Source organism: Leptosomus discolor, chromosome 2, assembly GCF_034619465.1.
Source record: "Leptosomus discolor isolate bLepDis1 chromosome 2, bLepDis1.hap2, whole genome shotgun sequence".
NCBI lineage: Eukaryota > Metazoa > Chordata > Aves > Leptosomiformes > Leptosomidae > Leptosomus > Leptosomus discolor.
The window spans coordinates 42,823,914-42,850,107 of record NC_141392.1 but is presented as its reverse complement, the minus strand read 5'-3'; the positions used below and the strand labels follow the sequence as shown (position 1 = coordinate 42,850,107).

The 26,194-nt window shown below is 36.0% G+C and overlaps 1 protein-coding gene across 1 annotated transcript in view; it reads left to right on the top strand.

Annotated features, from left to right (window-relative positions):
* Positions 1 to 26,194, top strand: part of RYR2 (ryanodine receptor 2) — a 323,964-nt gene that overhangs the window by 107,358 nt on the left and 190,412 nt on the right. Inside the window, exons 16-22 of the mRNA XM_086460401.1 lie at positions 386 to 521; positions 7,020 to 7,115; positions 17,325 to 17,443; positions 17,844 to 17,977; positions 19,521 to 19,762; positions 23,508 to 23,700; positions 25,449 to 25,665. Of these exons, the coding sequence (XP_086316527.1) occupies positions 386 to 521; positions 7,020 to 7,115; positions 17,325 to 17,443; positions 17,844 to 17,977; positions 19,521 to 19,762; positions 23,508 to 23,700; positions 25,449 to 25,665 (1,137 nt within the window). The remainder of the gene's footprint in view (positions 1 to 385; positions 522 to 7,019; positions 7,116 to 17,324; positions 17,444 to 17,843; positions 17,978 to 19,520; positions 19,763 to 23,507; positions 23,701 to 25,448; positions 25,666 to 26,194) is intronic.

The window sequence follows — 26,194 nt, the reverse complement described above, 5'->3', positions numbered from 1 at the left end:
CCTTGATGCAGAAGGATGTTTTGGTTTAATATGTGTTTAATATTGTCTGTTGTTTCTCAGGTAGTGATAGTTGCATATACTTAGTCAGATGCATAAATGCTTTCCAGAATAGAAACTTGCCTGAAATTACATCTGGAATACTGTTTATTTTTTGTTTTATTTTGACCATCCTAAATGGTGATTTTTTATTACCACACGCATGGAAAACTTTTCCATAGGGAATGCTTGTTTGACTCCACTTGTCTGACTCCATGTATATATTCTTGTGTTTTGCATATCCTGCCATGTTTTGTTTTCTTAAATTTCTGAAAATATTATGTGTTTGCACCTAAACAATACTTTTTTTTTTTTTTTTCCGTGACGATCTGAGCCTTTCCATTTTTAGGGTATGATCAACCTTGTTCTTGAATGTATTGATCGCTTGAATGTATACAGCAGTGCAGCTCATTTTGCAGACGTAGCTGGGAAGGAAGCTGGAGAAGCATGGAAATCTATTTTGAATTCTTTGTATGAATTACTAGGTAAGACATGTTATGGGTAACTTGGATTGTTTTAGCTCAAAATAATACTCAGAGGAAAAGAAACATGTTCCTGTTTTAGTACAGAAGAATTTCCACTGTGTAGAAATTTAGAATATAAATTAAACAAGAATTTTTGCACTTTAAGATCCTTGCATGTGCTTGAGAATAAAATACACTGAAAACACTCAAATAATGTGATTTTTCTAATAATATTTATTATGATAACCAACATGTTTCTCACTTCAATTAAATGATTGCTTTTTCATATCATCGTATTGCTGATGTGTCTTGTATGCTGCCTAAAAATGTGTGAACAAAATATATGTGAATGTCATTCCTGTGTTAAGGAGCTGTGACATTGTGGTCAGTTGTGTAGAAGTCTATGATTTTTTTCATAAACTATGCAGAGCTGCAGCATAAATCTAAAGCTTCTATAACCAAGACACCTGTTATTAGTCAGTAATGACCAGTGACTCCAGTGTTATACTAGGATACAATGTGCCATGGAAAGGTACACTCTTATAGATGCAGTATGCCATAAAGGTCTTGTCCACCTGCAGTCACTGAAAATCTCTTAATACCTTCTGTAGGTACATAAGTGTTAGTTGGTGTTCTGGTCAAATTTCTATTTAGGTAGTAGCTTTTAATCACCTGATTTGTTTGCTCACAAGTTTGAATTGCATATGTTACTTATATTCTCCTATGACTCATTATTAGGATTATTAATCCACTACTATAACTGCCTGCATATTCACTCTTACTGAGTTGTTAATTATCTACAACTAGCAACTAAAAGTTGTTAATTGGAGATTTTACTGCCTAAAAGATCATTTTGTCAGTTCCTTGCTCCTCTGTCATCCATTTTTCTCAATGCCATAGGTAAGTCTAAATACTAACATTAACATTGACCTCAAATGACTGGGACAGTAATGTGTCCCTGTCATTGAGCAGTCCTTTGTGTAGGCTACATACATGTGCCTATGCTTCTTTCTTTCTCAAAAATCCCAGCTCTAATGTGAAAGCCTGCTTGCCTTTAAACTTGCATGTGTTTTGGCAAAAACTTGAGTATGGACAAAGTTCTCATGTGGGATTTTTATCTTAATTTCCAGTAAAACGTGCATAATTTTATTTATCATTTATATTAAATCTCAGTCCTGAAAAATTTGGTATTGAAAAGGTACAAGTAGTGCTATGTTATGCATCAATTCTATTTAAAACTCCTCAAGTGATTAATGAGTTTGTAAAAGGAAGTGAGTCAAGTGGTTAGGAAGTGCCCAGGTGAATGTTGTATGTATATGATTAACTGGCTTTTCTGTGGGTATGCATTGTGAAACATGATCACATAGCAGTTTTTCTATAGGACCCATTCCCTATTTAATGCTCATTTATCATTGGTACTTAAAATACTTAGTTTTCTCTTTGCTACTCAGTGTGTGGCATTGAACTTTATTTGTTGTAAGCCTTTTAATTCATATTTAGAAAACAAAGGTTCAGAGGAGGGCCACGAAGATGATCAGGGGCTGGAGCACCTACCCCATGAGGACAGGCTGTGAGAGAGTTGGGATTGTTCAGCCTGGAGAAGATAAGGCACTGGGGAGACCTTATAGTGGCCATCCAGTACTTAAAATGGGCCTACAGGAAAGGTGGGGACTCTTGATCAGGGAGTGCAGTGATAGGATGAGGGGTAATGGTTTCAAACTGAAAGGGGTTAGATTTAGTATTAGATATTAGGAAGAAATTCTTTCCTGTGAGGGTGGTGAAACACTGGACCAGGTTGCCCAGAGAAGTTGTGGATGCTGCCTCCCTGGCAGTGTCCAAGACCAGGTTGGATGGGGGCTTTGAGCAGCCTGGTCTAGTGGAAGGTGTCCCTGCCCATGGCAGGGTGGCTGGAACTAGATGATCTTTAAGGTCCCTTCCAACCCAAACCATTCTATGATTCTATGAAAGCTGTTATCTTGGAGTTCTTTTGTGCCATTTATGATTAGTAATCTGAATAGTTAGAACTATTACTATGTTGGAAACTTTCAAAATAATGCAAATAGAGAAGGTAGTATCTCCCATTCACTCAGAGGAACAGACACAGAGAGAAATTTAGGTAAAAGACTCTATAAATGCTAGTTCCCAAATTAAGAGCTATGTGATCTGACCTTTTTTCAGAATATTCAGCAGTCAGCAGTGTTTCATGTGTACAAGGCATACTGAAAACTTGCATTCCTCCAAATTCAGAGGCACAGAAAATGAAATTTTAATGGCATGCCTCACTTCAGGTAAACTCTCCTTACTACCCAACAGCAAAGTGAGGCAACTGAGCAGGAGTTCTGTTACAAAGCTTTTTCATGGTCAAAGTAGGTTCATCATCTTGTGCTCTTGAAGAAGAAAATAATTTTTGGTGGAGAAAAAAGCTGTCAGCATATGGTGCACAGCCCTTGATAAAACCAATGTGGTGCTTCTGTCTGGCCCACTGCCTTTTCTGTTGGAGGAAATGGAAGTTAACACAGTAAATATCATGGAGAAAACCAGAAGCCCTCTCCCATGATCTCTCAGAGCAAAGAAAGAGCTAGCTGAACAGTGGCTGCTGTCACCTCACTACAGGCCATTAGGGTAGAAGGTGGTTCCGATGGCTGATTCTGGTTGAGAAGTTGCTGAGATCTACCACCTCTATGTAGTTGAAGATTGTAGCATGGTGCATGCACACAGCTTGCAAGGGTGACCAACAGTGACACTTTCTTACACTAAATTGGTAGATTTTATGAACATTATAAGGTAATTTTAGTGTTTTGGGGTTTTGTTTCCATGGGTTTTATAGTTGTAAGCTAAATACACCTTCTGTACATCTCTCTCCAGTTCTGTAACTTGCAGCATAGTGACAAGTGAGTCAGCACATGAGTCAAGAGCAGAACTGAAACTTCAGATACATCAGAATGCTTTGATTTCAGCTAAGAGTAGTTTGTAACAGTGGCACATTGTTGTCCTTCATGTTGTAATTCTATACAGAGGTAGATGGGAGGTTTTGCTGCTGGATTTACGATATTTGATACTGAGAAATTTTATGACTTGGCAACATGAATTATATTGTATTTCTTGAGTGGAGTGTCCAGATCCTTTCCCTCTTTTTTTTTTTTTTTCTTTTTCTTCCCCCTCCTCATGTCTTATGTTTCTCAGACTGGTGTAGGCCTTTCTCATGTTTGTTTGTGTGTTACAGCTCCATTCTTCATGTATTTTTGCAGATGTCTGTCTTCAGAATTCTGTGGTCTGTTTTCAGAATTCTGTGGTCTGTTATAGAAAATGAAAAAAATCTTTCTTGGTGTTTTCACTGTATTTCAACAAAACAAAACAACCCCATATAACTTTGGCTATCTTCACGCTTGCAAGCAACCAGATTGTTTAGTCTGAATTTTTTGAAGGTAGCTCAACCATTGGCGGGTAGAAAGGGTAGCAAATTTTATCTTTAACAGTTAAAATTTGGAAAAGATGCATGAAACTATGCTTTCACAGTGAAAATGATACTGAAACTTAGTATGAGCTTCTTATCACAGCAGTACTGCTGTTATGTTTTCCCTCTCTCTGCTTTTGTCTTTACTCACCCTAATGCCTGTATGAATGCTTGAAAATGTGACATTATATAATGTGGTTTTGGGGGATGTCTGCTTGTCCAACTCTGAGAGAAAAAGATCATCTAGAAGGAACATTAGTAAAAATTTTACATCTTAATCTATCTTTCAGCTCATATATGCCTACTAAATTAAGTGAATCTGCTTTAGGCTTTTTTTGTTTCTTTATTTAAAAAAGGTGATTATTTCATGTGTACTAATGGCAGTTATTAGATTTATTAAGAATCGATTAAAGAAGTTGTGGGAGGAATTATAAACATTTAAAAATATCTAGACTAGGTCCAGAGAGTTAATGTCTCAATGAAATAAACTGATGACCTTTTAGAGTGTAGACAATGGAGTGTAAAATGCTGTGTTTGGATTATTCATAGATATAGGGGAGTGTTGAAGTTTTTGTAACAATTTAGTTTGTTTTATCTGTTGTTACATTAAGCACAGCTCAGACTGGAGTCTCTAAGTCTGAAATTTCCAGTTGACAAGGCCAGAATAATTCCTTTTGAAAGAGTCTACTTGTCCTATACCAAGTATTGTTTCCATGGACTTGTAGTGAGAACAGCGCACAAGCTTTTGTTGACTTCACAGTCTCCATGCCCCTCCTGCCTCCTTATGTTACTTCCCTAACTGCATTATCTTCTGGCAGCTAATGCTTAAGAAGCCTGGCTTTGATCTAGCTATAATGAATTTGTATGTTGGTCTATTCTGAATAATGCTGGAGCTGTACAGTAATTGCATGGATGACAAATGGATATTGCTTGTATTGCTTGCACAGTCTTGCTTCAGCAAACTGCTGAAGCAAGAGACTGCACATAATGGAAGTAAACTGCGGTGCCAGAATTCATGGCTTTTGCCATGTCACTGACATTGTGATATATTTCACTGTGACAAGAATGGAGGCATTTACAGACTGAGTTGAGACTGGATACTATTGCATATAAAAATCATAGAATCAGAGTGGTTTGGGTTGGAAGGGACCTTTCAAGACCATCTAGTCCAACCACCCTTATTGTAAAAAAAAATCCTTCTTTATGTTCAATTGAAATCTACCCTCAATCAATTAAAAATGATTGCCATGTATCTACTAAGGCATCTGTCCTTCCTCTATTACAACTACACATAAGCACTGTGAATTTGTGTTTGATCCTTTTGTATCATGAAAGGATGCACAGGAGTATATGTAATGATGTAACTTTAATGTCTGACTGACCACATCCTGTTCCTTATTTCTTTAAAACTGGATGTTAGTCTTATTTAGAGTAGTGGGCAGTAAAAGAAGCAACTATTGGATATTATTTTTTGTTTTCAATGTCAAGTGACTGTGTGCCTCATTTAATGCGCAGTTTTAACCACTGAATAGTCACCTTTCACAAATTTCTGCTGAGCTGCATTTATGAAACCATCTGTGCCTTATTACTGTTAATGAAGTTAAATTTATTGATGTCCTGTTAAGCAATGAACCGTTACAGGCTTAATTTTATGTTTGTATCTGAAGCAGAGTGAGATTGTGGTTTGCCTATAATCAATAAAAAAAGTGACTTACAGAAACAGGTGTTCCATAGTTCTAAACTATGTCTTTTAACAAGACAGTCCTTCTCTTGTGATTCCCAAGTATTTTCAAGTAACTAGGATCATAATTAACTATGTCAGATTTCAGGGTATAGCTTTTTTTTTTCCTCATACAATACAGTAAGAGAAAGAGGTTTTGGTGGTGGTGGTGGTTTTTTTAGTGGGGTTGGTTTTTTTTTTTTTTGCTTGTTAGGGGTTTGGTTTTGGTTGGTTGGTTTTTTATTTGGTTGGATTTTTTGGCTATGAAGCGCTTGGATTGTGATCTCTTTCCTCATGATATAGAACTGTCAGTGCAGTGACTTGTTTATAACTAACTCCAAGATTGCTTTTCTGCTTTGCAGATACAGTTTCATATAATATTTATGTCACAAGATTGTGAGTTTAAGCTTTTATAAATGAAACAGCATAAAACCATAGTTGCAATATGAGGTGAATTTCCGCAGCAATAAAACATAGATTTTAAGAGGCCATTGCCTCTTAGCAGGACCAACAGTTTCTGCTGCTGAAAATAACCATAGAAATTTCATATTAAAATAATTTGTTGGCCAAACTGGAAAACAGTCTCAAGAAAAGCAGTTTGCACTGTTCCACACACCAAACAGAAATGTTATTGCCGCCTCCTTTTGTTTTTGGAGGCTTGTGCAAGAGCTTGTGTGTGTGCACATACAGGCAAATGAACGTATTCCAGGACAGGGCAGGCCTGTGGGTGCCTACAGTGTTCAGTGAGAATTCTGGTAGTGTTCAGTGCATGCATTCAGTCTACTTTAATCTTCAGCTTAAAGCATGAGGGTGAAACAGTTTCAAACCAGTTTTTTCCTCTCTACAGTCCTGTCAAAAATATGACAAACAGTTCCTGGACATCTATCTTGTTTTAGCTCCTATTATTCTTGAACAAAGGTATTGTATCAGTAGAAAATAATTTACGTTCATCACCTGTGTTGGTGGCTTCACATTCTGCTCTTCCAATGTTTCCTTTCATTACAAGATACTGTTTTACAGAAATTTGTTTCTACAGTAGCAGCTGACTTTTGTGGTGTTGGTACTGGCTACTTCATGTAGAGCATTCTGCAGGGATTATTGAGATGATTGTAAAGCCAAAATAATTCAAATACCTTAAAGGCTAATTTGATGCCAAGGATATTTCTTATGCTTAAATATAACTATCAATCATGTTATTCAAATTTAAATCAAGAACATCAATAATGAAAGATTAAGAATCTACCTTGCTGGATACTCCCCGGCAAGACAAGACATGGATTCTTTTAATTTAAATGGAGTTATAATTATGTTTATTTTTCTCCCTCTCTCTCTCTTTTTCCAATAGCGGCTCTGATTCGAGGGAATCGTAAAAATTGTGCTCAATTTTCCGGATCTCTTGATTGGTTGATCAGCAGATTAGAAAGACTGGAAGCTTCTTCTGGTATGCTTTTTAGTATTTTTAATGTCTTTATTTGACCAGTTTTGCATTCTTTAAAATTGGCAATATACTTGTTCGGTCTAATTTTCATGAAGTTCTTCATGTTAGAGAGTAAATTATATTAATAAAATGAGATTTATATCTGTAATATTTTTACATATCGATTTTAGTTGTAGTTCTACCTTAAGTTCTGACAGTCTTTCCTTTTCCTTGACCAATTAGTTGTAATGTTATCTTTTAATTCAGGCAAACAAAGCATTTGGCAAAACAGTTGTTCTACAGTTTCAGTTGTATTAAGTTGCTTTCCCTCTAATTCGAGTACCTTCCCTTCTCTCCTCTTTGGAAGTCTGCATGCTTTTCAGGATTTGTATCAAACTAAATATAATAATAACCATATGGAATGGATATAGTTTGTCTCTTGAAGGACTTTAGTGGTGATGTAGGGAAGTTCATGTATTCTACTTGAGTACGTGTAATGAATGGATCTTCAGAAAATACCTTATTTGCATGTAACAGTGTTAGCTTCATAATACACATTCCCTTTTTGATCACCTCTCTCACTCCTGAGATCTGAATTTCTTTTTGAAGTTAACAAGAAGAAGCATGCCTGAAAAGCATTTATAAGTTGAGAATCTGGGAATTCTGTCTCACTTCAGCTACCAATTCTTTAAGCTAGCTTATTTCTTTTCTTTGTCATTACCTAATGTCTTATCTTACTCCTGAACCACTATTAGTTAACCCCTTAGTGTCTATGAGAAGCTAATGAGACTAATTAGTCTCTGCGTTGCTCAAAGTGGAAGTAAATGAAGTTAGGCTAAGCTGTACTGTACTTCTCACTGAAGTGGTGATCCTGGATTCTGTTTCCTTGGAAGCAATCTGTTCTCTGTAAACCTACTCTGCCAACCAAATACATTGTATTTTGAATATTCCAATTGATTTTTTAAAAAAATACTGCAACTAAATTGGATCAAAAAACTCGCTTTGGAGTATATTGGAAAAACATACTTTTTGAGCACAGTAAGAAATAAGTAGCATGAACACTGCATGTTAGGCAAATGTAAATAATATCTTAAGAATTTTTCCTGGTGATATATGATTCCTGTTGGCATTGACAGCTTGCTACTGTGTACCTCTTCACTGTCTTAAATGTAGTTATTAATATTGTAGTCTAACAGGACTTTAAAGGTGGTTATTTGGATTACCATGTTTGGCATGTGCTTATTTAAAAAAATGGTCTTCTAATCTTACTGCAGTAATTACTATGTGGTGGTTTTTTGGTTTTTTGGGTTTTTTTAATAACAATACTGCTAGAAGTATGTGTTTGAAACATGATGCAAGTCTGGTTTGATTTTGTAAACAGATGGTAGACAAATGTCATTGCATTAAAGAACCTCTGCTAAGTGTATCTCATAGTTACTGAAGAGATAGTAGGACTATATTTCTGCAATCAGTAATGTTGATTTCATGGGTGATACTTGAGTCTCTTGCCCTATTTTACTGATATAAATACAAACTTTTTCTGTTTTTTCTTACATGAAGATTTAATTGCTATTCTTTTCACCATGAAAATATGTCAAAATGATGTCATCTGGGCATCTGAACAGTAGACAGTAAGCAAACTTGGACCCAGCAGCTAAGAAATGAGATTCAAATAGAGTGATTAGTTCTGGACTCTTAAGACTGATTTTTTTTTTTTGGCTCTTTTCAAGCATGCTTTCATAATGGTGATTACATAAAGATCGAAACCCAAACTAATACCATTGTAAGAAATGTCATGGCAGCCTGATCCCCACCCTGCTCTTGTTTTTCAAGATTAGTAAAAGCATTTATTGGAATAAAACACCCATGTGTAGTGTAAGGCCAGTGCTTAAATTTTTTTCTTACCCATATAATACTTTGTGGAGTTCTAAAGGTTACAGCAGTAACTGAAAACATGTATCTGATGTGGTGAGATCTTTTAATATCTGATTTGCCAATTAAGTGAATCATAGGACATGAGAATACAGAAATTATGAAAAAGGTGAAATAAGAAAAATGTTAACTGCTTCTTACAGAAAGCTTTACTTCTCACGTTCACTACACAGAAACGTTCAACAGCAAGCAGGAGCTCGAAGTCTAAATTAAGCTCTTAAACCTGATAAGGAATTTGCCTTGAAAATTCTTCCTCCCTGTATCTAAAAGTGAAGAGGGAAATACAGAAATATAAATAATACAGATTGGAGGAGTTGTACTTGTAATGCTCAGTGATGTTAACATATGAAATAATAACACAGTAAAAGCAATTTCTGTTTGAGACATTTCAACTTTTTATATAGGTTATTAACATAATCTAGAAGCTTTTTTTTTTTTCCCTTATACGGGCCCTTATATAATTGCACTATTAGGAGAAATCACTAAATGTTTGTAGGAAAGGTATTTAGAATATACCTTCTAGTATAGAAGTTGAGAAAATTCTATGTCTTAAGTCAGTAATGAGTATAAAATAGTCCTGTGGAGAGAAGAATTGAAAGCAACCAAAAAGCTAAAGACAATTTTGTAACACTTGTGCTACCACAGGCAATTGTTTGTTTCTTTTTTGTTAATGAAAGTTAATGTTAATATACTTCTAATTTATATTTATCTTTGTCATTTCACTGTAAGAACCTTGCAGTATAAATATTTGTGATGTCCTATGTAATTTGTATTTTCAATGCTCAGAATTGTAGTCCAACCAATTTAATAGAAACTCTTGTATTAAATGTAATAATGGTTTTACTGTAATACCAGACAGACACTTGGCCTAACCTGTCTCTCTCTTATTGTCTGGTTCTAGCTACTGTAGTTGATATCTCTTGCCTGATATGCTTTGATCTTCTGTTTCTGGTTCATGTTTAGCTTTTCACAGCAAGTGTAAGTAACAAGGTGGATTTCAGGAGCTAATTATTAATAGCACATGGAAGGTATTTTGAATCCACTACAAGACGAGCAACAGATTTGAAAAATATTCAATGTGTAGTGATTGCTGTGTTTTAATATTTTTTGTCTGTTGTTTTTTTGGTTTTTTGTTTTTTTTTCAATCTCTCTGTAGTTCATTTTTACTTTGCTTTGTCATTACTATTAATACATATAGTTTCCCCTCCTTCCCCTCTTCTGTTCTCTGCTCTCACCCTGCTGGAGCTGTTTCTGAGTACAGACTAAGAAATGTTTTCTAGTTGCAGTTGTGATTGTTTTGTGTTATATATAATATTTGTTACTGTTTTGTTGGAAGATGGCCTCTTGAGAGTCTCTCAAGCCTTATTTTCTGTAATTGTGCTACACTAAGTTCAAAAGGCAGGAAGGTTTGTAGTCAGACAAATGGGCAGGATAGTTACAACAACAGTGAGAACAATGTAACACACCTTTCCAGTTACATATTTGTAGTTTTTCCCCATCACCTTGTTATTTTAGAGTTGTGTGTTGTTCCATGAGCTGGAAGGAACATGATAATCTTCCTTTCAATGAAAGTTTGCCATTGATTACAGAGTTGTCCTCAGGAATTAAAGTTTCTTTCCCCATCCTGTTCTTCCCACTCCTGAATCGTACTTCTGCCACACATAGCTGTGTCCTTGGATTCATTGACATCTTAAGGGAGGAATGCCAGGAAAGGAATATGTACCCCCATTGTAAGAGTTCTTTGGTTTAACTTGTACTAGTAGACATTTGAAAAGAAATGTCACATGCATAACACAGTTTTTCTCATCAGCCTTTTACTGTGGTATTAATACATGAGAAATATCCTGCTATTGCTGAATATCCCGAGTAAAAATTGGAGTTGTCTCAGCTGCAGATCACCATTTGGCATATATTACCAATATTCTTACCTCAGTAGTCTCGAAAGGATCATCATCAGCCATGAGAACAGATGTGTCCTATAGTAAACAAGGCAAACAATGTGTTTGGGTTCCCCTCCGCTTTGTTATTAAACATTCACGTGAATTTTATTTGCCATAAATCTGTTCCTGAGATGATCTGACCAACAGCGTGGGAAAATATTGTCAAATGTCAGCGGTAGGAGTGTTCTGTCTCAGAGCCAAGGATGAACTGCCATGGAATTCACTAACTGATTGGCAAGATCTGCAGTGTAGTTGCAAAGAGCAGTTACACATTGATGCTTCTCCTCTTGGAAGTCTTTTCCTTTGTCAACTCTTGGGGCAAGCAGAGCATTTTGAAGTCAGTTATTCTTCTCTTCAGAGAAGAGCGGGCTGGTATAGAGACTTTGATGCATTTACCTGTGTAAGCCCCTCCAGTCAGCAATGTTGCACAGAAGTATTTTTGCAGAATTTTGTTTTTGCTCCATAACTATGTTTTTAAGGTGAGGGATCTGTTTTACTATGCTATTGCTTTCTACTCCTGGCATGCACCTGAGCTGTTTCAGTCATAACTGAACATTCATGTTGTTTTACATTACTTTTAGGGAAACCTGCTCTGCAGATGCCGTGATCTTCTTGCTTTCATGAACATTTCAGTAACAGAGAATTTAAACCAGAACAAGCATTTAAAAATTGGCAAAATTGTCAGCTCAATCTTTTCTCCACTACATACAGCCCACCTTTGGTGTGACAGCATTCGTCTAAGGAGAATGTTCTCACAATTATGCAGTTGCATGGGGTTTGACTGCAGCTTCCTTAATTTCAATGTATTTCCCCAGTTGTTTGTAGTGAAGTTATTTCCTAAGAGACCTAATTTTACATCTGAAACTCTCAGGACTAGGATTTTCAGAATAGTGCAAAACTGCACTCAACTTTTGGAGGTTCAAGATGAAAATTGTTTTGACAGCTCTAAAAATGCTGTGTTACGTGAATTCTGTTTTGTATTTATGTATTTTTAAAAATTAATCTCGAAGTTAAGGTTTCAAAATTAAAACCTAAATAGAATCATAGAATCATTAGGTTTGAGTAGACCTCTGAGATCATCAAGTCCAACTGTTGACTTAATACCACCATGCCGACTAAACCGTGACCCAAAGTGCCACATCTACACATTTTTTGAACACCTCCAGGGACAGTGGCTCCACCACTTCCCTGGGCACCTTTTCCAATGCTTGACGACTCATTCAGTAGAAAATGTTTTCCTAATGTCCAATCTAATCCTCTCCAGCACAACTTGAGGCCATTTCCTCTTGTCCTATCACTTGTTACTTGGGAGGAGTGACTGACCCCATCTCGCTACAAATGTTCATGATATTATAGTAAGGTATGAGAAGAATTCTGTAAACTGCAAAGTAATCTGACATTGTTGTCATGCTGCATAATGAACCGTATGACTTGCTGCAAAAATTCCGAGCGTACTAGTATTTGCAGTGCTTGTTTGTTCTGAGTTCTTCTAGGAACTAGGCCACTTGAACTCCTTCCTCATATGTTCTGGTAACATAACTTACATGTTGCCTCCCAAACTAATTTTAGGATTAAGACCTTTTCTGGTTTTGAGGGAGTCACTTATACAAGGTGCTAATTGTGCTGTGCTTTAATTAGTAGCACAGTAGGTTTAGCTTTTAGAATGTAAATATGCTTTTATGATTTTATGTGGGATGCTTGCTTGCCAGATTTTAAGCTTTATATGGCTTGTTTGAGGGGAGGCTATTCACTGTTTTAATTTACAGTGGTATGTCTACAATAGGGAGAAATATTGGATTATGTTACATCTGTTAAATAAGATTAGCTGACATATATTCACCTAAAGTAATTAATTCATTTTCTAAGGTAGAGTGTTTGTGAAGAGGAAACACCATGATCTATTAATCATACCAAAATTAAGTTCACCTTCAGCGTTGAAGTTGCCAGCTACATCTACAAGTGTTTTCTTGAACGTGTTGCAATAAAGATTTGATGCCATAAACTATTTTCAATAAAATTCCTATTTCCAGTTTTTTCTTATCCTTGAACTAAAAATGTTATGAAAATAGAATAAAGGCATTAACTATATAAACAGCAATTGTGAGTTCACTATAAAAATTGGATTAGAAGTTGATTGAATTCCTGATCTTCACTAAAGCAAAAGAAAGAAAATGATGATTTGTCGAAGTATAAATGCGTCTGAGAGTCGATCGTGTTAGAAATGAGATATCACAGGAGCTGAGTGAATAATGCAATGCAAATTCTTCAGCTGTCTCTTCAATGCATAAATTAATATTAGATTAGTCTTTCATTCTGAAATATATTCCAGATGGGATTAACTAGTCCTGCTAGAATTTTAAAGGCATTAAAACGTAGGTAATAAAAAATACAATAGGGCAAGTTAGTAATCTAATATCCTTCAAGTGAAGATTTTTGGAACCAGATAATAACAGATTTTGAGTATTATTTTTGAAAAGCATGGATTTTATTCTAGTATTCTACCGTATGACATTAGAAGAGTCAACATGTCCTGAAAATATCTGCTTCCTTTCATCTGTTAGTCATTAAGAAAGTGTTTTCACTCATCTTCATCATAAACTCTGCATATCATACTGTTTGTGATATTTATATTAATTCTAACACTTCCTTCTTTACTGCCTTGAGCAACTCCAATGAAAAAAAGGTGCAGTTGTCTTTCATGTAGACAACCTGGAAGTGGATCAGTCCAAACAAACATTGTACATTCTTACGTGATTTTTTTTCTGAAAGCAAGGGAATTTGCCCTTAGAACAAAGTGTGTTTGATAATTAGCATTCAGATGCTGCAGTAATTGAAGAAGTTGCTGTGGCAGCTGAGTCTAATTGATAACATTCATTTACTGTTGAATGTTTACACCTTCAAAGTATTTTTACTTCTGTTATTGAAAAGGTTAAGACTAGACAATGAACCCTGTATACTATTTTAAGACAAAATTAAGATTATGAGTCTACCTACACAAATCTAAAAGTTCCAAGGTTATGGTTACCACACTTACATTATTTGGTATCATTTCATAGTGGATTACTGTTTAAAAAGTGTGTTTCAGTGCTACAGTGAGAGGTGGTGAACTATAAATTACCAAGTTTTGAATGTATTGATTTCTCTGCATTCCCTGATCACTGTGGCACACAATAAAGTCATCAATCTTGTTACAGATGACCCCTCTAGATTGAGGATCCTTTTGTAACACTTTTCTTACCTCCCTGAGTACTTTTATCATGTTCAGGTGACTCCTGCCTGTCTAGTTGGCAGGCTGCGTGGATTGTGCTCCTCCTATGTTGCTATAGGTCATCTACTCTTTTAGCTTGCTCTTATGACTCTTAGTTTTTTATCTTTTTTAATCAATATTTTTACTGTCAATATCAGAAGTATACATCTATTGCAGCTCAGATCATACCACTGTCAAATTCAGGTTTAATATGTTCTGTTATTTGTAGTTGAGATATTTCTGCTTATACTGTCAGGGCTACAGAATCAGTTTGAGAGTTCATATCTAGCTCAATATATTGTGGATATGACATTTTTTGGAGGCACTGCACAGAACAGGAAAATTATCTACAATATCTGTACAGGTTCACCTGCGTTTTCTGTTTACATATGAATGACTCCATCTTCAAACATATTAAAACACACACTTTGTTTGAAACCTTTTTACCAGGTAAATGAAATTGTCACTGTATCTGTTGTCTTCCACCTTTACTACATTTCAGTCCTTGAGTAATCTGTACACTTTATTAGTGATGACAGCATGTCTTCCTCCAGATCCCTGGAAAAAACGTTAAATAGTGTGGAGATAAAAGGTGATGGTGCTGTAGGTTGATGTTAAAACAAGAAATACGAATGAAGTCAGATGACTGCAGCCATAACTGAAGTCCCTGGGAATTCCAGTCATCATTTTAATTCAGATTTTCTTGGGAAATAAAAAATGAGACTACCTTTCACATAGCAAGTAATTTAAAACTAACCGTTGTCTCTTCTCACAGAGTAACTTGGTCTTAACAAGGCTGGAAAACTAAAATCTTAAGTTTAAAAAAAAAAAAAGTTAAAAAATTTTTACATACAATTTCTGTCCTTCGTAAGATAATTTTTTTGTTCGTTTTTCTTTATGAGGAGGTCTACAGTTTCTTTGGCTGTGTTGGTCTTTTTACTTTTGGTTTTAAGAGAGGTGTACCTGAATCTAAATGCAAGTAAGAGTAATAAAAGCTGATCTGGAATTAACCGTAAAAAAAAAAAAGATTCATGAACTGAAGGTGTTTTAGTCTTTGTTGGTGCATGACAATAGAACAAGCCTACAAATGCTTATCTTTATATAGGTAGGTTATTTCTGTAAGTTGTTAGTGGTGTTTAATGTTCCTTTCCTCAATAAGATACTTGGGAAATTCTCCAGATGGGATTTTTTGCTGCTCCAATAAAAGACAATAGATTAGACTTGGAACCCATGTCCATTTATATTCCTTATAAATAATGGTTTTAATACCAGTGTGTAATTGTTTCATAGTTATTACTTATTTCATTGCATTTCATTATTCACTGCATAAGCGTGCATTTCAGACTTAGCAGAAATGGATATATTTGTTCTAACATTTTTTTTTTAATACTCATTACTTTAAATTCTGTTCAGTGTTTCTGGTTTTCAGCTTTTCTTGGTTGTCTCTAAAATGCTTGCTCAATTAACTGTTAATTTTTAATGTTTGGTTTGTGAGAGGCTTTATAATCAGTTAGTTGTAATGTTCCAAACCATATTGTATTCTTACTCAGGAATGTGTGTAAAAATTCACCCGATAAATCAAAATACATATTCTTTTTCCTTAAATTTGCATTTCTAATTTTTTCTATTGTTTACAAATTGAAAAGCTTAGTTTTATTGTTTACAAATTCAGAAAACCTCAGATGCAAACTGAGGACAGTTATGTGGATGAACCACAATCTTTAAATTCTTAAATATTAGCTGTTACTTATTTATGATACAGATTTTTTTCAGTAGTTTGTTCAAAATCAGTGGAAATCTAACAGAAAAGCACTTGATCCCCGCTGTAAGCTTTAGATCCAGTCTGGAATATTAAGGTGAGAGGAAGGCAGCTGATCACCATAAAGACTGTTTCAAATCTAAAATTTCTGTGTCATCATGCTGTCTGGGCACTGAGACTGAAAATCTGTAAAACCCTAGTCCTACTCAACTGTAGTGGCTGATGATCTTTTCCTCACTTGGATTAAAGAAAGACCACAGTACTCTTACTGAGACAGCGTTTTTATCTGATGAATTTACCCCCCACACACACACTGAGGGGAGTTTACGGTGCTACATGTTCTTTTACTAAAAAAGAGCAGGCAAAGAACAGAAGATTCATGCTATGGATCTTGCTTTGCAAGGGTTAAGCTGAGTATTTGGAGCCATGACTTGAATACAGGGATGAAGACAGAATGATGAGATGTACAGTGCAAATAGGAATTGCATCTCTCTAGGTTTAAAACAGCTGCTGAGCTTTCCCTCAGTGCTCTGTTTTTTCTCATTGTGGCAACAATTGTAGCAACTGATAATGATGAACCACATGTATAATATTTGTCTTTGCCAAATGTGGAAGATCCCAAAGCAAGTGGTGACTTGATCCAGTACACATAAGAGATTGTTTTACTGCCCCATTGCAGGGAACCGTGTTAAGGCAAATGATTCTTGATGGCAATGACTGCTGCTTTATTGGGATTGGAACTGCATTTAGTTGAGGGACCACTGGAGATTTAGTGGTTCTTACTTCCTTGTACTTCTTAGTTTCATGCTTGTTTCTGTTTGTTTGGTCTTTTAAGAACATCACAGTCGCTCCCAGTATAGCTGTTACACACACAAAGAAAATTATACACAATGGGCCAGTAGACTGGGAATTTATCTCTGCTCTCTAATTCAGAGGTACATGATTCCATTAATGGTTCATACGGTTTTCTAAGGGAAGAAACAGAAAACTGTAAATATGGAGAGCATATTTTATGTATTATAATATATATGTAGTGTGAAGTCTTCACCTCTCCACGGAAAACAAGTATTTTACCTAGCTTGCTTGAATTTGTGAGTGTTGATCATCACATATTTATTATTAAAATTTAAAATTGATTTACAGCTTTTTTCCTGTCCTTTCTGATTTTTACTACATTCACTTACTTTGGGAAGTCTAGAAGTGCATCAATCCTGATTTGATTTTGTTTATCATATACAATAATTTTTGAAACTATTCCCTGTTGCTGGGCAATGTGTTAGGAAATATGATGTGCAGTTATGATTTTATATGCACTTTAAATAAATAACATTTCTTCCCCCCCCCCCCCCCCCCAGGAATTCTAGAGGTTTTACACTGTGTGTTGGTGGAAAGCCCAGAAGCTCTAAACATTATTAAGGAAGGACATATTAAATCAATCATCTGCCTTTTGGACAAACATGGAAGAAACCATAAGGTAGGCAAGGAAGAGACAAGTATATTTAGGTGAACATTTGTGAACAAAGCAAACATGTTGATCTGTGTAGAAGTTAGATTTCAAATACTTTATTAATTAGGAATGAAACTTTTCTTAAAATACATATGAGCAGTTTGAAGAAGCAAAGAGGAATGTTATCTTCTTTTCGATGAAAACGTTGATAACAGTAATTCTCAAGGGAAGCAGCAAGAATATGTTTTAATATTGTTAGGTGAATTTCAGAACTGTTGTAAAATGAAACTACTATGTTGGATGAGTTACATACCCTTACATGTTTTCCAGTAACAAGGTATATAGCATTGTGATGCCTGAAGTAACTCACAGTGATTATGGAAAACTATTTAAGATTAAAAGAATTTTTATTTTTTTTTCCCCCCAGGTTTTGGATGTTTTGTGTTCTCTCTGTGTTTGTCATGGAGTAGCTGTGCGGTCTAATCAACATCTAATCTGTGATAATCTCCTGCCAGGAAGAGATCTACTCTTACAGACACGTCTTGTCAACCATGTGAGCAGGTAAAAAGAAGAAGAAAAAAAATCTGTATCTATGAACAAAGCAGAATAAAACTTCTGGTTAAAAGAAATAATCACCTCAGAAAACCTGGTTTACTTCCAAACCTTTTGTTAAGATACTTAATTCTTACTAGTATTTTAAATAATTCTACCAGCCAAATGAAGCACATGATTGAGAAAAGCCAGTACAGATTCACCAAGGGCAAATTGTGCTTGACAAACCTGATTGCCTTCTATGACAAAGCAACTTGCTTGATTCATGTCAGGCGAGTGGTAGACGTTGTCTGCCTGGATTTCTCCAAGGCTTTCAGTAGAGTTTCCCACAGCCTTCTCCTTGAGAAACTGGTGCATTGTGGTCCAGACAAGTGGTCTGTGTGGTGGGTGGGGATCTGGCTGACAGGCTGCACCCAGAGGGTGGTGGTAAATAGCTCCTTTTCAAACTGGCAACCTGTCTCAAGTGGAGTTCCCCCAGGTATTGATATTGGGCCCAATGCTACTTAATAGCTTCATAAGTGGTCCAGATGATGGGATCAAGTGAACCCTGATGAAGTTTGCTGATGATGTGGAACTGAGTAGGGAAGCGGACACCTCGGTAGGGAGAGCCACCCTACAGGAACAGCTGGATAGGCTGGAAGAATGGGCTAACAAGAACCTTATGGTCCAACAAGGTCAGGTGTAAGTTCTCACACCTGGGAAAACATCATCCAGGAGTGCAGCACAGGCTGGGATCTACCTGACTGGGGAGCAGCTCTTTGGAATGGGACCTGGGGCTCCTGGTGGACAGCAAACACAATATGAGTGAACAGTATGCTGCTGCTGTGGCAAAGAAAGCCAAAAGGATGCTGGGTTGCATCAACAAGGGCAACAGCAACAGAGACAAATCATTATCCCACTCTACTCAGCACTTGCCAGGCCACACCTGGAATAGTGTGTTCAGTTTTGGTCCCTGCTATGCAAAAAAGATGTGGACAGGCTGGAGAGGGTCCAGAGAAAGGCCACAAAGATGAACAAAGGCCTGGGAAGCCGGACATATGAAGAAAGACTGAGAGAACTGAGTTTGTTCAGCCTTGAGAAAAGAAGGCTTAGGAAGACCTTACCACCATGTTCTGGTATTTAAAGGGTGGCTGCAGAGAAGATGGAGACTCTCATATGGAAAAGATGAGGGGTAAGGGGTACAAGTTACTCCTGGGAAGTTTCCAATTGGACACAAGAGGAAAATCTTTTCACAATCAGTGAGAACAATCAGCCATTACAATAATGTCCCCAGGGAAGTGGTGGATTCTGCAACATTGAAAACTTTTAAGATTCATCTGGACAGGGTGCTGGGCCATCTTGACTAGACTGTGCTTTTGCAAAGAAAGATTGGACCAGATGATCCTTGAGGTCCCTTCTAACCTGGTATCTATGATTCTATGAAATAAAATGATTTCTGTTGTTTTAATCACACAAAACAAACATGAAATTTGAGTTTAATGAAGAGTCTGCAGTAGTTCATTATGTTCTTGAGATAAGTTTTTAATAACCACTTTTATTCTTTCTGTTTAAGCATGCGACCTAACATCTTCTTGGGGATTAGTGAAGGCTCTGCCCAATACAGAAAATGGTACTATGAACTTATGGTGGACCATCTGGAGCCCTTTGTGACAGCAGAATCAACTCATCTACGAGTGGGCTGGGCTTCAACAGAGGGCTACTCACCGTATCCAGGGGGAGGAGCAGAATGGGGAGGAAATGGTGTTGGTGATGACTTGTATTCCTATGGCTTTGATGGTTTGCATCTGTGGTCAGGTATTCTCCTGTTTTTAGTTTATTGGGGCAGTTAGGTTTTTTGTTTGTTTGCCTTTTTTTTTTTTTTCTTTTTTTTTTTTAAATACTAGAGCATTGTTTGCAATTCCAGTGAATTTGTTTTCAACAGCAGCAAAGTGAATCAGATGTTTTCAGTTGACACTAGGAATATATGGAAACAGTACCCTATATCGGAATATGTTTTGAGTTGACATTACATATTGAAAAAAAAATGTTTTATACAAAGTAGTGCAGATAGTCTAATAATTTATGTTTCAGCCTGGGAAAATTTTTTTTTTTTTTTTTTCTTGGTAGCTATAAAGATTTATTTAAAACTTCAAAGACGCAAAAAGGGAAGTCTGACAAACAGTCATCTGGATTTGTAATTCTTGTGTGATAATGTAAGAACAGGCTGAGAGATTTAATTCACAGGACTCTCTTTTTCTTTTCTTTTTTTTTTTTTTAACGTTTTTAATATGGATCTTTAGAAGCTTAGAAATACTTTAGAGGTGAAGAAGATTTTGAAGTTTGCTTTTTGAAACCAGCTATTTTTCTGTAGTGAGGTTTTACTTACATGCATTAAGACTGTTTATTGAAGGACTTGCAGAGTCATATTCCTAGCTTGCATATGGTGCGCTTGGTCAGGTGTTCATCTTTAAAATGTTATTGGCCCAGCTTGGGTCTATTTATTAATAGTAATTTCTGTATGCAAATTCTAGTGTTGAAGGAAGCTGAACTGAGTATCTAAAGTACTTGTATTTACCATTGATTCTGCAAATATCTTATTCTGTCTTCAAACTGAATTAGTTCAGCAAAATCAGAATAAGAAAGCAAGCTTATTCTCCTTTTCTTAATCTTTTTCACATAATTTAACATCTGTGAAAAGATTCTCAGGTATCATTTAGAATGGGTAGTCCTACACTTGGACAGTCCAAACTTCTTGAAAAAAGTTTCGCCTGTAGTTTCACCTTGTTGAGGAAAATTTTTTTCCTTTGCTTTTGAGAGATTGTTGGACAGTGGTGAACTGTAGAACTGACTGGAAATTGAGTTAGGCTCATTGGAGTGGAAATTCTTACCACTATGAAGATCTGAACAAGTTTTCTAAAGCTCCTTAGCAAATGAGAAATATTTTAGTGAGTCAGCTGTATCACTGAATGTGTTTGAAGTTTTGAGGCATTGTGGCTTCGTACTTGGAAAAGAATAGAGTTTTACATTTCAAAAGAATTTTTCAATCAAAATAGCAGTGGATTGTATTATCGGTATTATGTTATTGTATTATAACATATCGACTGGAGTGGCATCTTAGGAAAGTAACTGCCACTTTGCCACTCATGTATAGTAAGAATTACTTTGGAACAATGATGCATAATTAATGGTGTCATTAAAGCTGTGTCGTAACTGAGTTTGTCAGAGTATTACAGAACCACCAGAATATAATGAGCCAAATGGAATAACTTTTGTAGTTAGGGTCCCTTTCAGGGAGGAAACAAAAGATTGCTGAAAATCAAAATTATTTTTCTACCCTTTGGAAACTTTTTGATCAAAAATGTTACAAAAGAACAAATGAACAATTGTTTGTGCTTCTCAAATCGATAATCCAGCCCAGTCAAAAGACTCAGAACTCTTTTGTATACACAATTTTTGTGTATCAATCTCTGTTGCGGATGTGGCTTGTGGATTCGAAAAGTTTACTGTCTTCATTGACATTATCACGTAACACATACCTCTCAAACTTGGAGGGACTTTTAGGTAGTTGAATGTTCAAAACCATGGCCTTTCTTCTTCTTTCACAATCCCAGGCTGTGTCTTGGTAAGTCTGTACAATGACATTTAAAAAAAAAAAAAAAATCTCCTGAGCATAAAGCATTTACTGCGTTAATGAATAACAATAGCAACAAAAATTTCTACGCCTGAGTTTCTCTTCTGGACCAAGCCTTTGCCAGAATCCCATTTAATTTACATTTGTTTCTTCAGTCCTGCAATTACATCTCTAATACGGAGAAGTGGAACTCATAGATTTTGAAAGCCTAAGGCCAACAAAAGGCTCTTAGATCGTTTGGTCTGACTATGTGTTCATCAAAGACCAGTACGTATTTCCAGTAACAGTTAGCCTCGAATTGGTCCCAATAACCTTTATTTGGCTAAATTTTAACATCTAAAAAGGCATCTGTTCTCAAGGAGTATGCCTTAAGGAGATGAATTATCCACTCTTCATTGAGAGCTCTTTTAGAGTTTAGTTATCCCTGCCATTAAATAATTGTCCCTTTCTGTGATTTATTTGAAACTAACTCTCAGCTGTTGTTTTGTTTTTCCTCTGCTGTTCTCTACTGTGCTCTGTGAGTTTTGGGATTTAGAGCTGGTAGAAGGTAGTCTCCTTGCAAGCCATTTGTTATGCTGTGACTGCTACTCTGTTTCTTAGCAGTGTTTTCTATAGGTTTCTCAATTTGTGAGGGACTCTTAGGATTGCACCATGCCATTCCCCTGACTTTGCTCATGGAACTGACTGTTCTTACAACCGAGCTAAGGATGTCCTGTCTTGAAAGTGTTTAAGGAAGCAGCAAGACCATCTGAATAACTTTTTTTTTTTCTTCCCCAACTATACTGCTGACTGCCCTATTGAGAGGGGCAGATTGCACAAGAGCATCTGTCCTACAGTCTGCGGATTATGTGGCGGTATTGGGAAAATATTTTCCATACATAGAGTATCAGAAGTGGTTTATTTTATTTTTCCTTTGGGTAGTGGTATGTGTATGAAAATTTATCTGGAGAAGAATTACTGAATTTTTTCTTTTATAATTTTTGCTGCTGCTAAAAACATATGCCATCTTCATCTTGGAAATATAGTGCTTTTAGTGAAGTCCTTCACATTTACAGAAGTTGTACAGCAGAGTTAAAAACTTAGTACTCTGTTCTTAATTTATCTCTTGCAGACATTGCATATGTTATTTTTGGAAAACATATCTAGAGATATTTTCATACAACTTTCATGCTTTTCCATAAATTTTCTGTTGTAGATGGCAGTAAATTTCAGAAACAGTCATTTTCTATTTCTGTATTCTATCAGTTATTTCTCTTGGGAAGCAGGTGTGTTTCTATAAATGTAATTTGATGTGAGAGAAAATGATCCTTCAGAATTCATACAAAACTTATTAAAGAAAAATACATATATTACTGAATATATGCCTTAAAATTGCTGCTGTCTTTGTATGTGCCAGAAAAATGCTGGTTTGCTCTTTGATTATGAAACTGAGCACTATCATCCTATACAAGTTTGTGAGGGTACCATGATGTGGCCTTTAATAACAGGAAGTACCTTACTTTTCCTAAATAATTTAAAGTACAGTACTTGTCCTTATCTTGAATAATGAAGCATTCTTTAGTAAAGTATACTAGGTTTCATATTATATACTAATAGTGGTTTTTCAGTTTGCACTTCTTCTACTGTGAGGAATTTAAATTACTTTTCTTGGTTTTGACTGTTTATATGGGTATCAGTAGTTATTTTCGCTTACATTAAATGTAATTTAATTGTATTACTTATGATTACAGTTCTTTCTACAAAGCTATTTTATGCTTCTATTCAGTATATTGCAAGTTTAAAATCAGGTCTTGAATGTTATAGGTTAGATATTTGTGTATTAACATGTTTGTGCTCTACTGCTGTGTTTTCTTTCTCTCTTCTTAGGCTGCTTGGAAACCTGTACAATTTTCAGAAGTTTTGCTAAACATGTCTTCTTTACTTCCATAGGTTGTGTAGCACGAACAGTAAATTCTCCCAATCAACATCTGTTAAGAACTGATGATGTTATTAGCTGTTGTTTGGACCTGAGTGCCCCCAGCATCTCTTTCCGGATAAATGGTCAGCCAGTTCAAGGAATGTTTGAGAATTTCAACATAGATGGCCTCTTCTTCCCAGTTGTCAGCTTTTCTGCAGGAATAAAGTTAGCATTCCGTGTAGTCTTTTTTTTTTTCTGCTAGCCTGTTTTTTTGTGGTTTTTTTTTTTCCTATATATGTGAGTATTTCCCTGGCTGTCCTTGCTCTCATTTCCCTTTCTGACATCTGCTTCTTTGACACAGTTCCAGTTCTTGGATAGTGAGAGCTACTAAGGAGTCCTGAACAGTTAATGCATCTGTTGTTTTTCAGCACACCAATGTATTCAGGTGGTTTGCAGATAGATGTTAGAAACAGCTTCATTATCATTTCTTAGCTGACACATTGCTACACATTCACTCCAGGACAGCATTTTACCTATATGGAGAGAAAAACATCAGCCTTTGATATTAAAATATGTATTTGCTCTAACTCACTTGTTATGAGGTAGTAACTACTATTTGAAGATGCATTATCTGTACTTATCTGAAGAAATGGTGGTGGTACACTTTCTTTTCAGCAGGATGAGTTAATATCAATTCAGTCAATCTCTGTTCTGGTTGCTGTACTGGTTTTCTATAAAATTTCAAGTCACACTTGAGGTGCCAGACATCTGCTTCCATCTGTTGAATAGTTTGAGACTATAATATTAAAAAAGATTGAGTGAAGTTCCACTGTGGGGGGACCAACTTTAGTAGGAATGGCAAAGGTAAAGCCTTTCTGAAAGCTGATTTCTGGTGGAGACAGAGCAATGCTCTGTGAGGGATCATTCAAAGACTGTGGTGAATCCTACAGAGGCTAAAAGCTATCACACAGTAGGCATACCAGCCTTACATTCCAGATGCAAAATGCACTCCTTTATGTTTTGCCTTGAATAATACAGGAGGCACAAAGTGTTAAAACTACAGATATGCATGCTATGAAGTGCAAAACTATGAATCTGCATGTTTTCTCTCTGGCATGAGAGAAATATTTGACAGATATTACTCGTGTGCTGAGTGTTTTTTTGGAGAGTGTTCTGATATAGCATTGACAAAAATCTTATACTCAGTAAACAGAAAAGAGACAAAGTGATTCTGTTGTAAGACTATTTTTTTGTATGTGTTCTGATTCCTTCTGGATGGCAATGTTCTAGGAAAGTTTTTCAGTATTATGTCTTTGCTACTTCATGATCGCCTCATTAATTGAATTCTTCAGTAACAGAAAAACATGGCAATTTCACCATTTTCTAATGAATAAAAGAATGCTTTCCCCTAGGTTTCTACCAATGTGACAAGTGTAAGTTTTAGGGAAGAAAATATAGGAGCTTTTTGTATTGTGTCCTAAGAATTTAGTGTTCTGTGAGAGAAAAGAATGAACTGTATTCCATGGAGTTTTCAGGGGGTCATTTCTCAAATGAGAGAGAATGGAGAACTCTTCAATTGACATCGTTCAGAGATGGTTGATTGGTTGCTCTGGATTATAACCTCTGCCTTTTGAGACTGAAAAGGCTGCTGCTTACTTTGTAGGTGTGCTAAGTAAGCTCTCTGTGTCTTCCCTTTAGGTCTCATGGTTTGGAATACTTTTATGGAAGTGGAAATTAATGAAAAGAAAGAATCATTTACTTTTCCCCATGTTTTTTCTACCTCCTACTTCATAAACTCCAGCACGAGTTAGAGAAAGTTGAACTGTGAACAGTGGAAAGAAGCTGCAACATTGAATATTTTTTCAATTTTTTTTTTTTACATTTTAAATAGCATTTGGTAGTTAGGCTTACAAACTGATTATGTTTGACACTAGAGGTGCCTCAGTTATCTAAAATAACTCTGATGTTCACAGGGTACGTTTCTTGCTTGGAGGTCGCCATGGAGAGTTCAAGTTCCTTCCTCCACCTGGATATGCCCCTTGCTTTGAAGCTGTCCTACCGAAAGAGAAGCTGAAAGTGGAGCATAGCAGAGAGTACAAGCAGGATCGTAGCTATACAAGAGACCTACTAGGTCCCACTATCTCTCTGTCACAAGCGGCTTTCACGCCAGTTCCTGTAGATACTAGCCAGGTATGGAAACTGAAAGATTGCATTATCATTTTTAAACACACACATTATAGGCCTGTGTTATTTCACATTTGACTGAATTCGCAACTTGTCTCAAACATTTTTTCTTGGGATTTGGTTGGTTCATTGCATTGTGAGAAGCTATTATATGGTGCGTAAAGTCCTTATAGTGCTCACTAGATATTTCGTGTATTTCAGTTCGCAAACACTATAATAAAGAATGTTTTACACTTAATATTAGAGTAGGCAAAAAAGAATATTTAAACTTCTTGTTCTTTTACTATTTTTATTACTGTTTAATTACAATTACTGAAGACTTTGTATTATGATAAGATTATGATAAGACTTTTAGACCAGCTTCAGCTCTAATTCTTTACTGGACTTGCAGGTTACTGAGAGTGGCATTTGACTCACTGTGGGCAGTAAATGGCATGCTTTTTTTTTTGGACATAGTTGCAAAGAGCATTAATTCTTTGATACCAAAGACCTCCATCTCTGATCACAGATAACAAGAGTTCATTTTACACTTGAT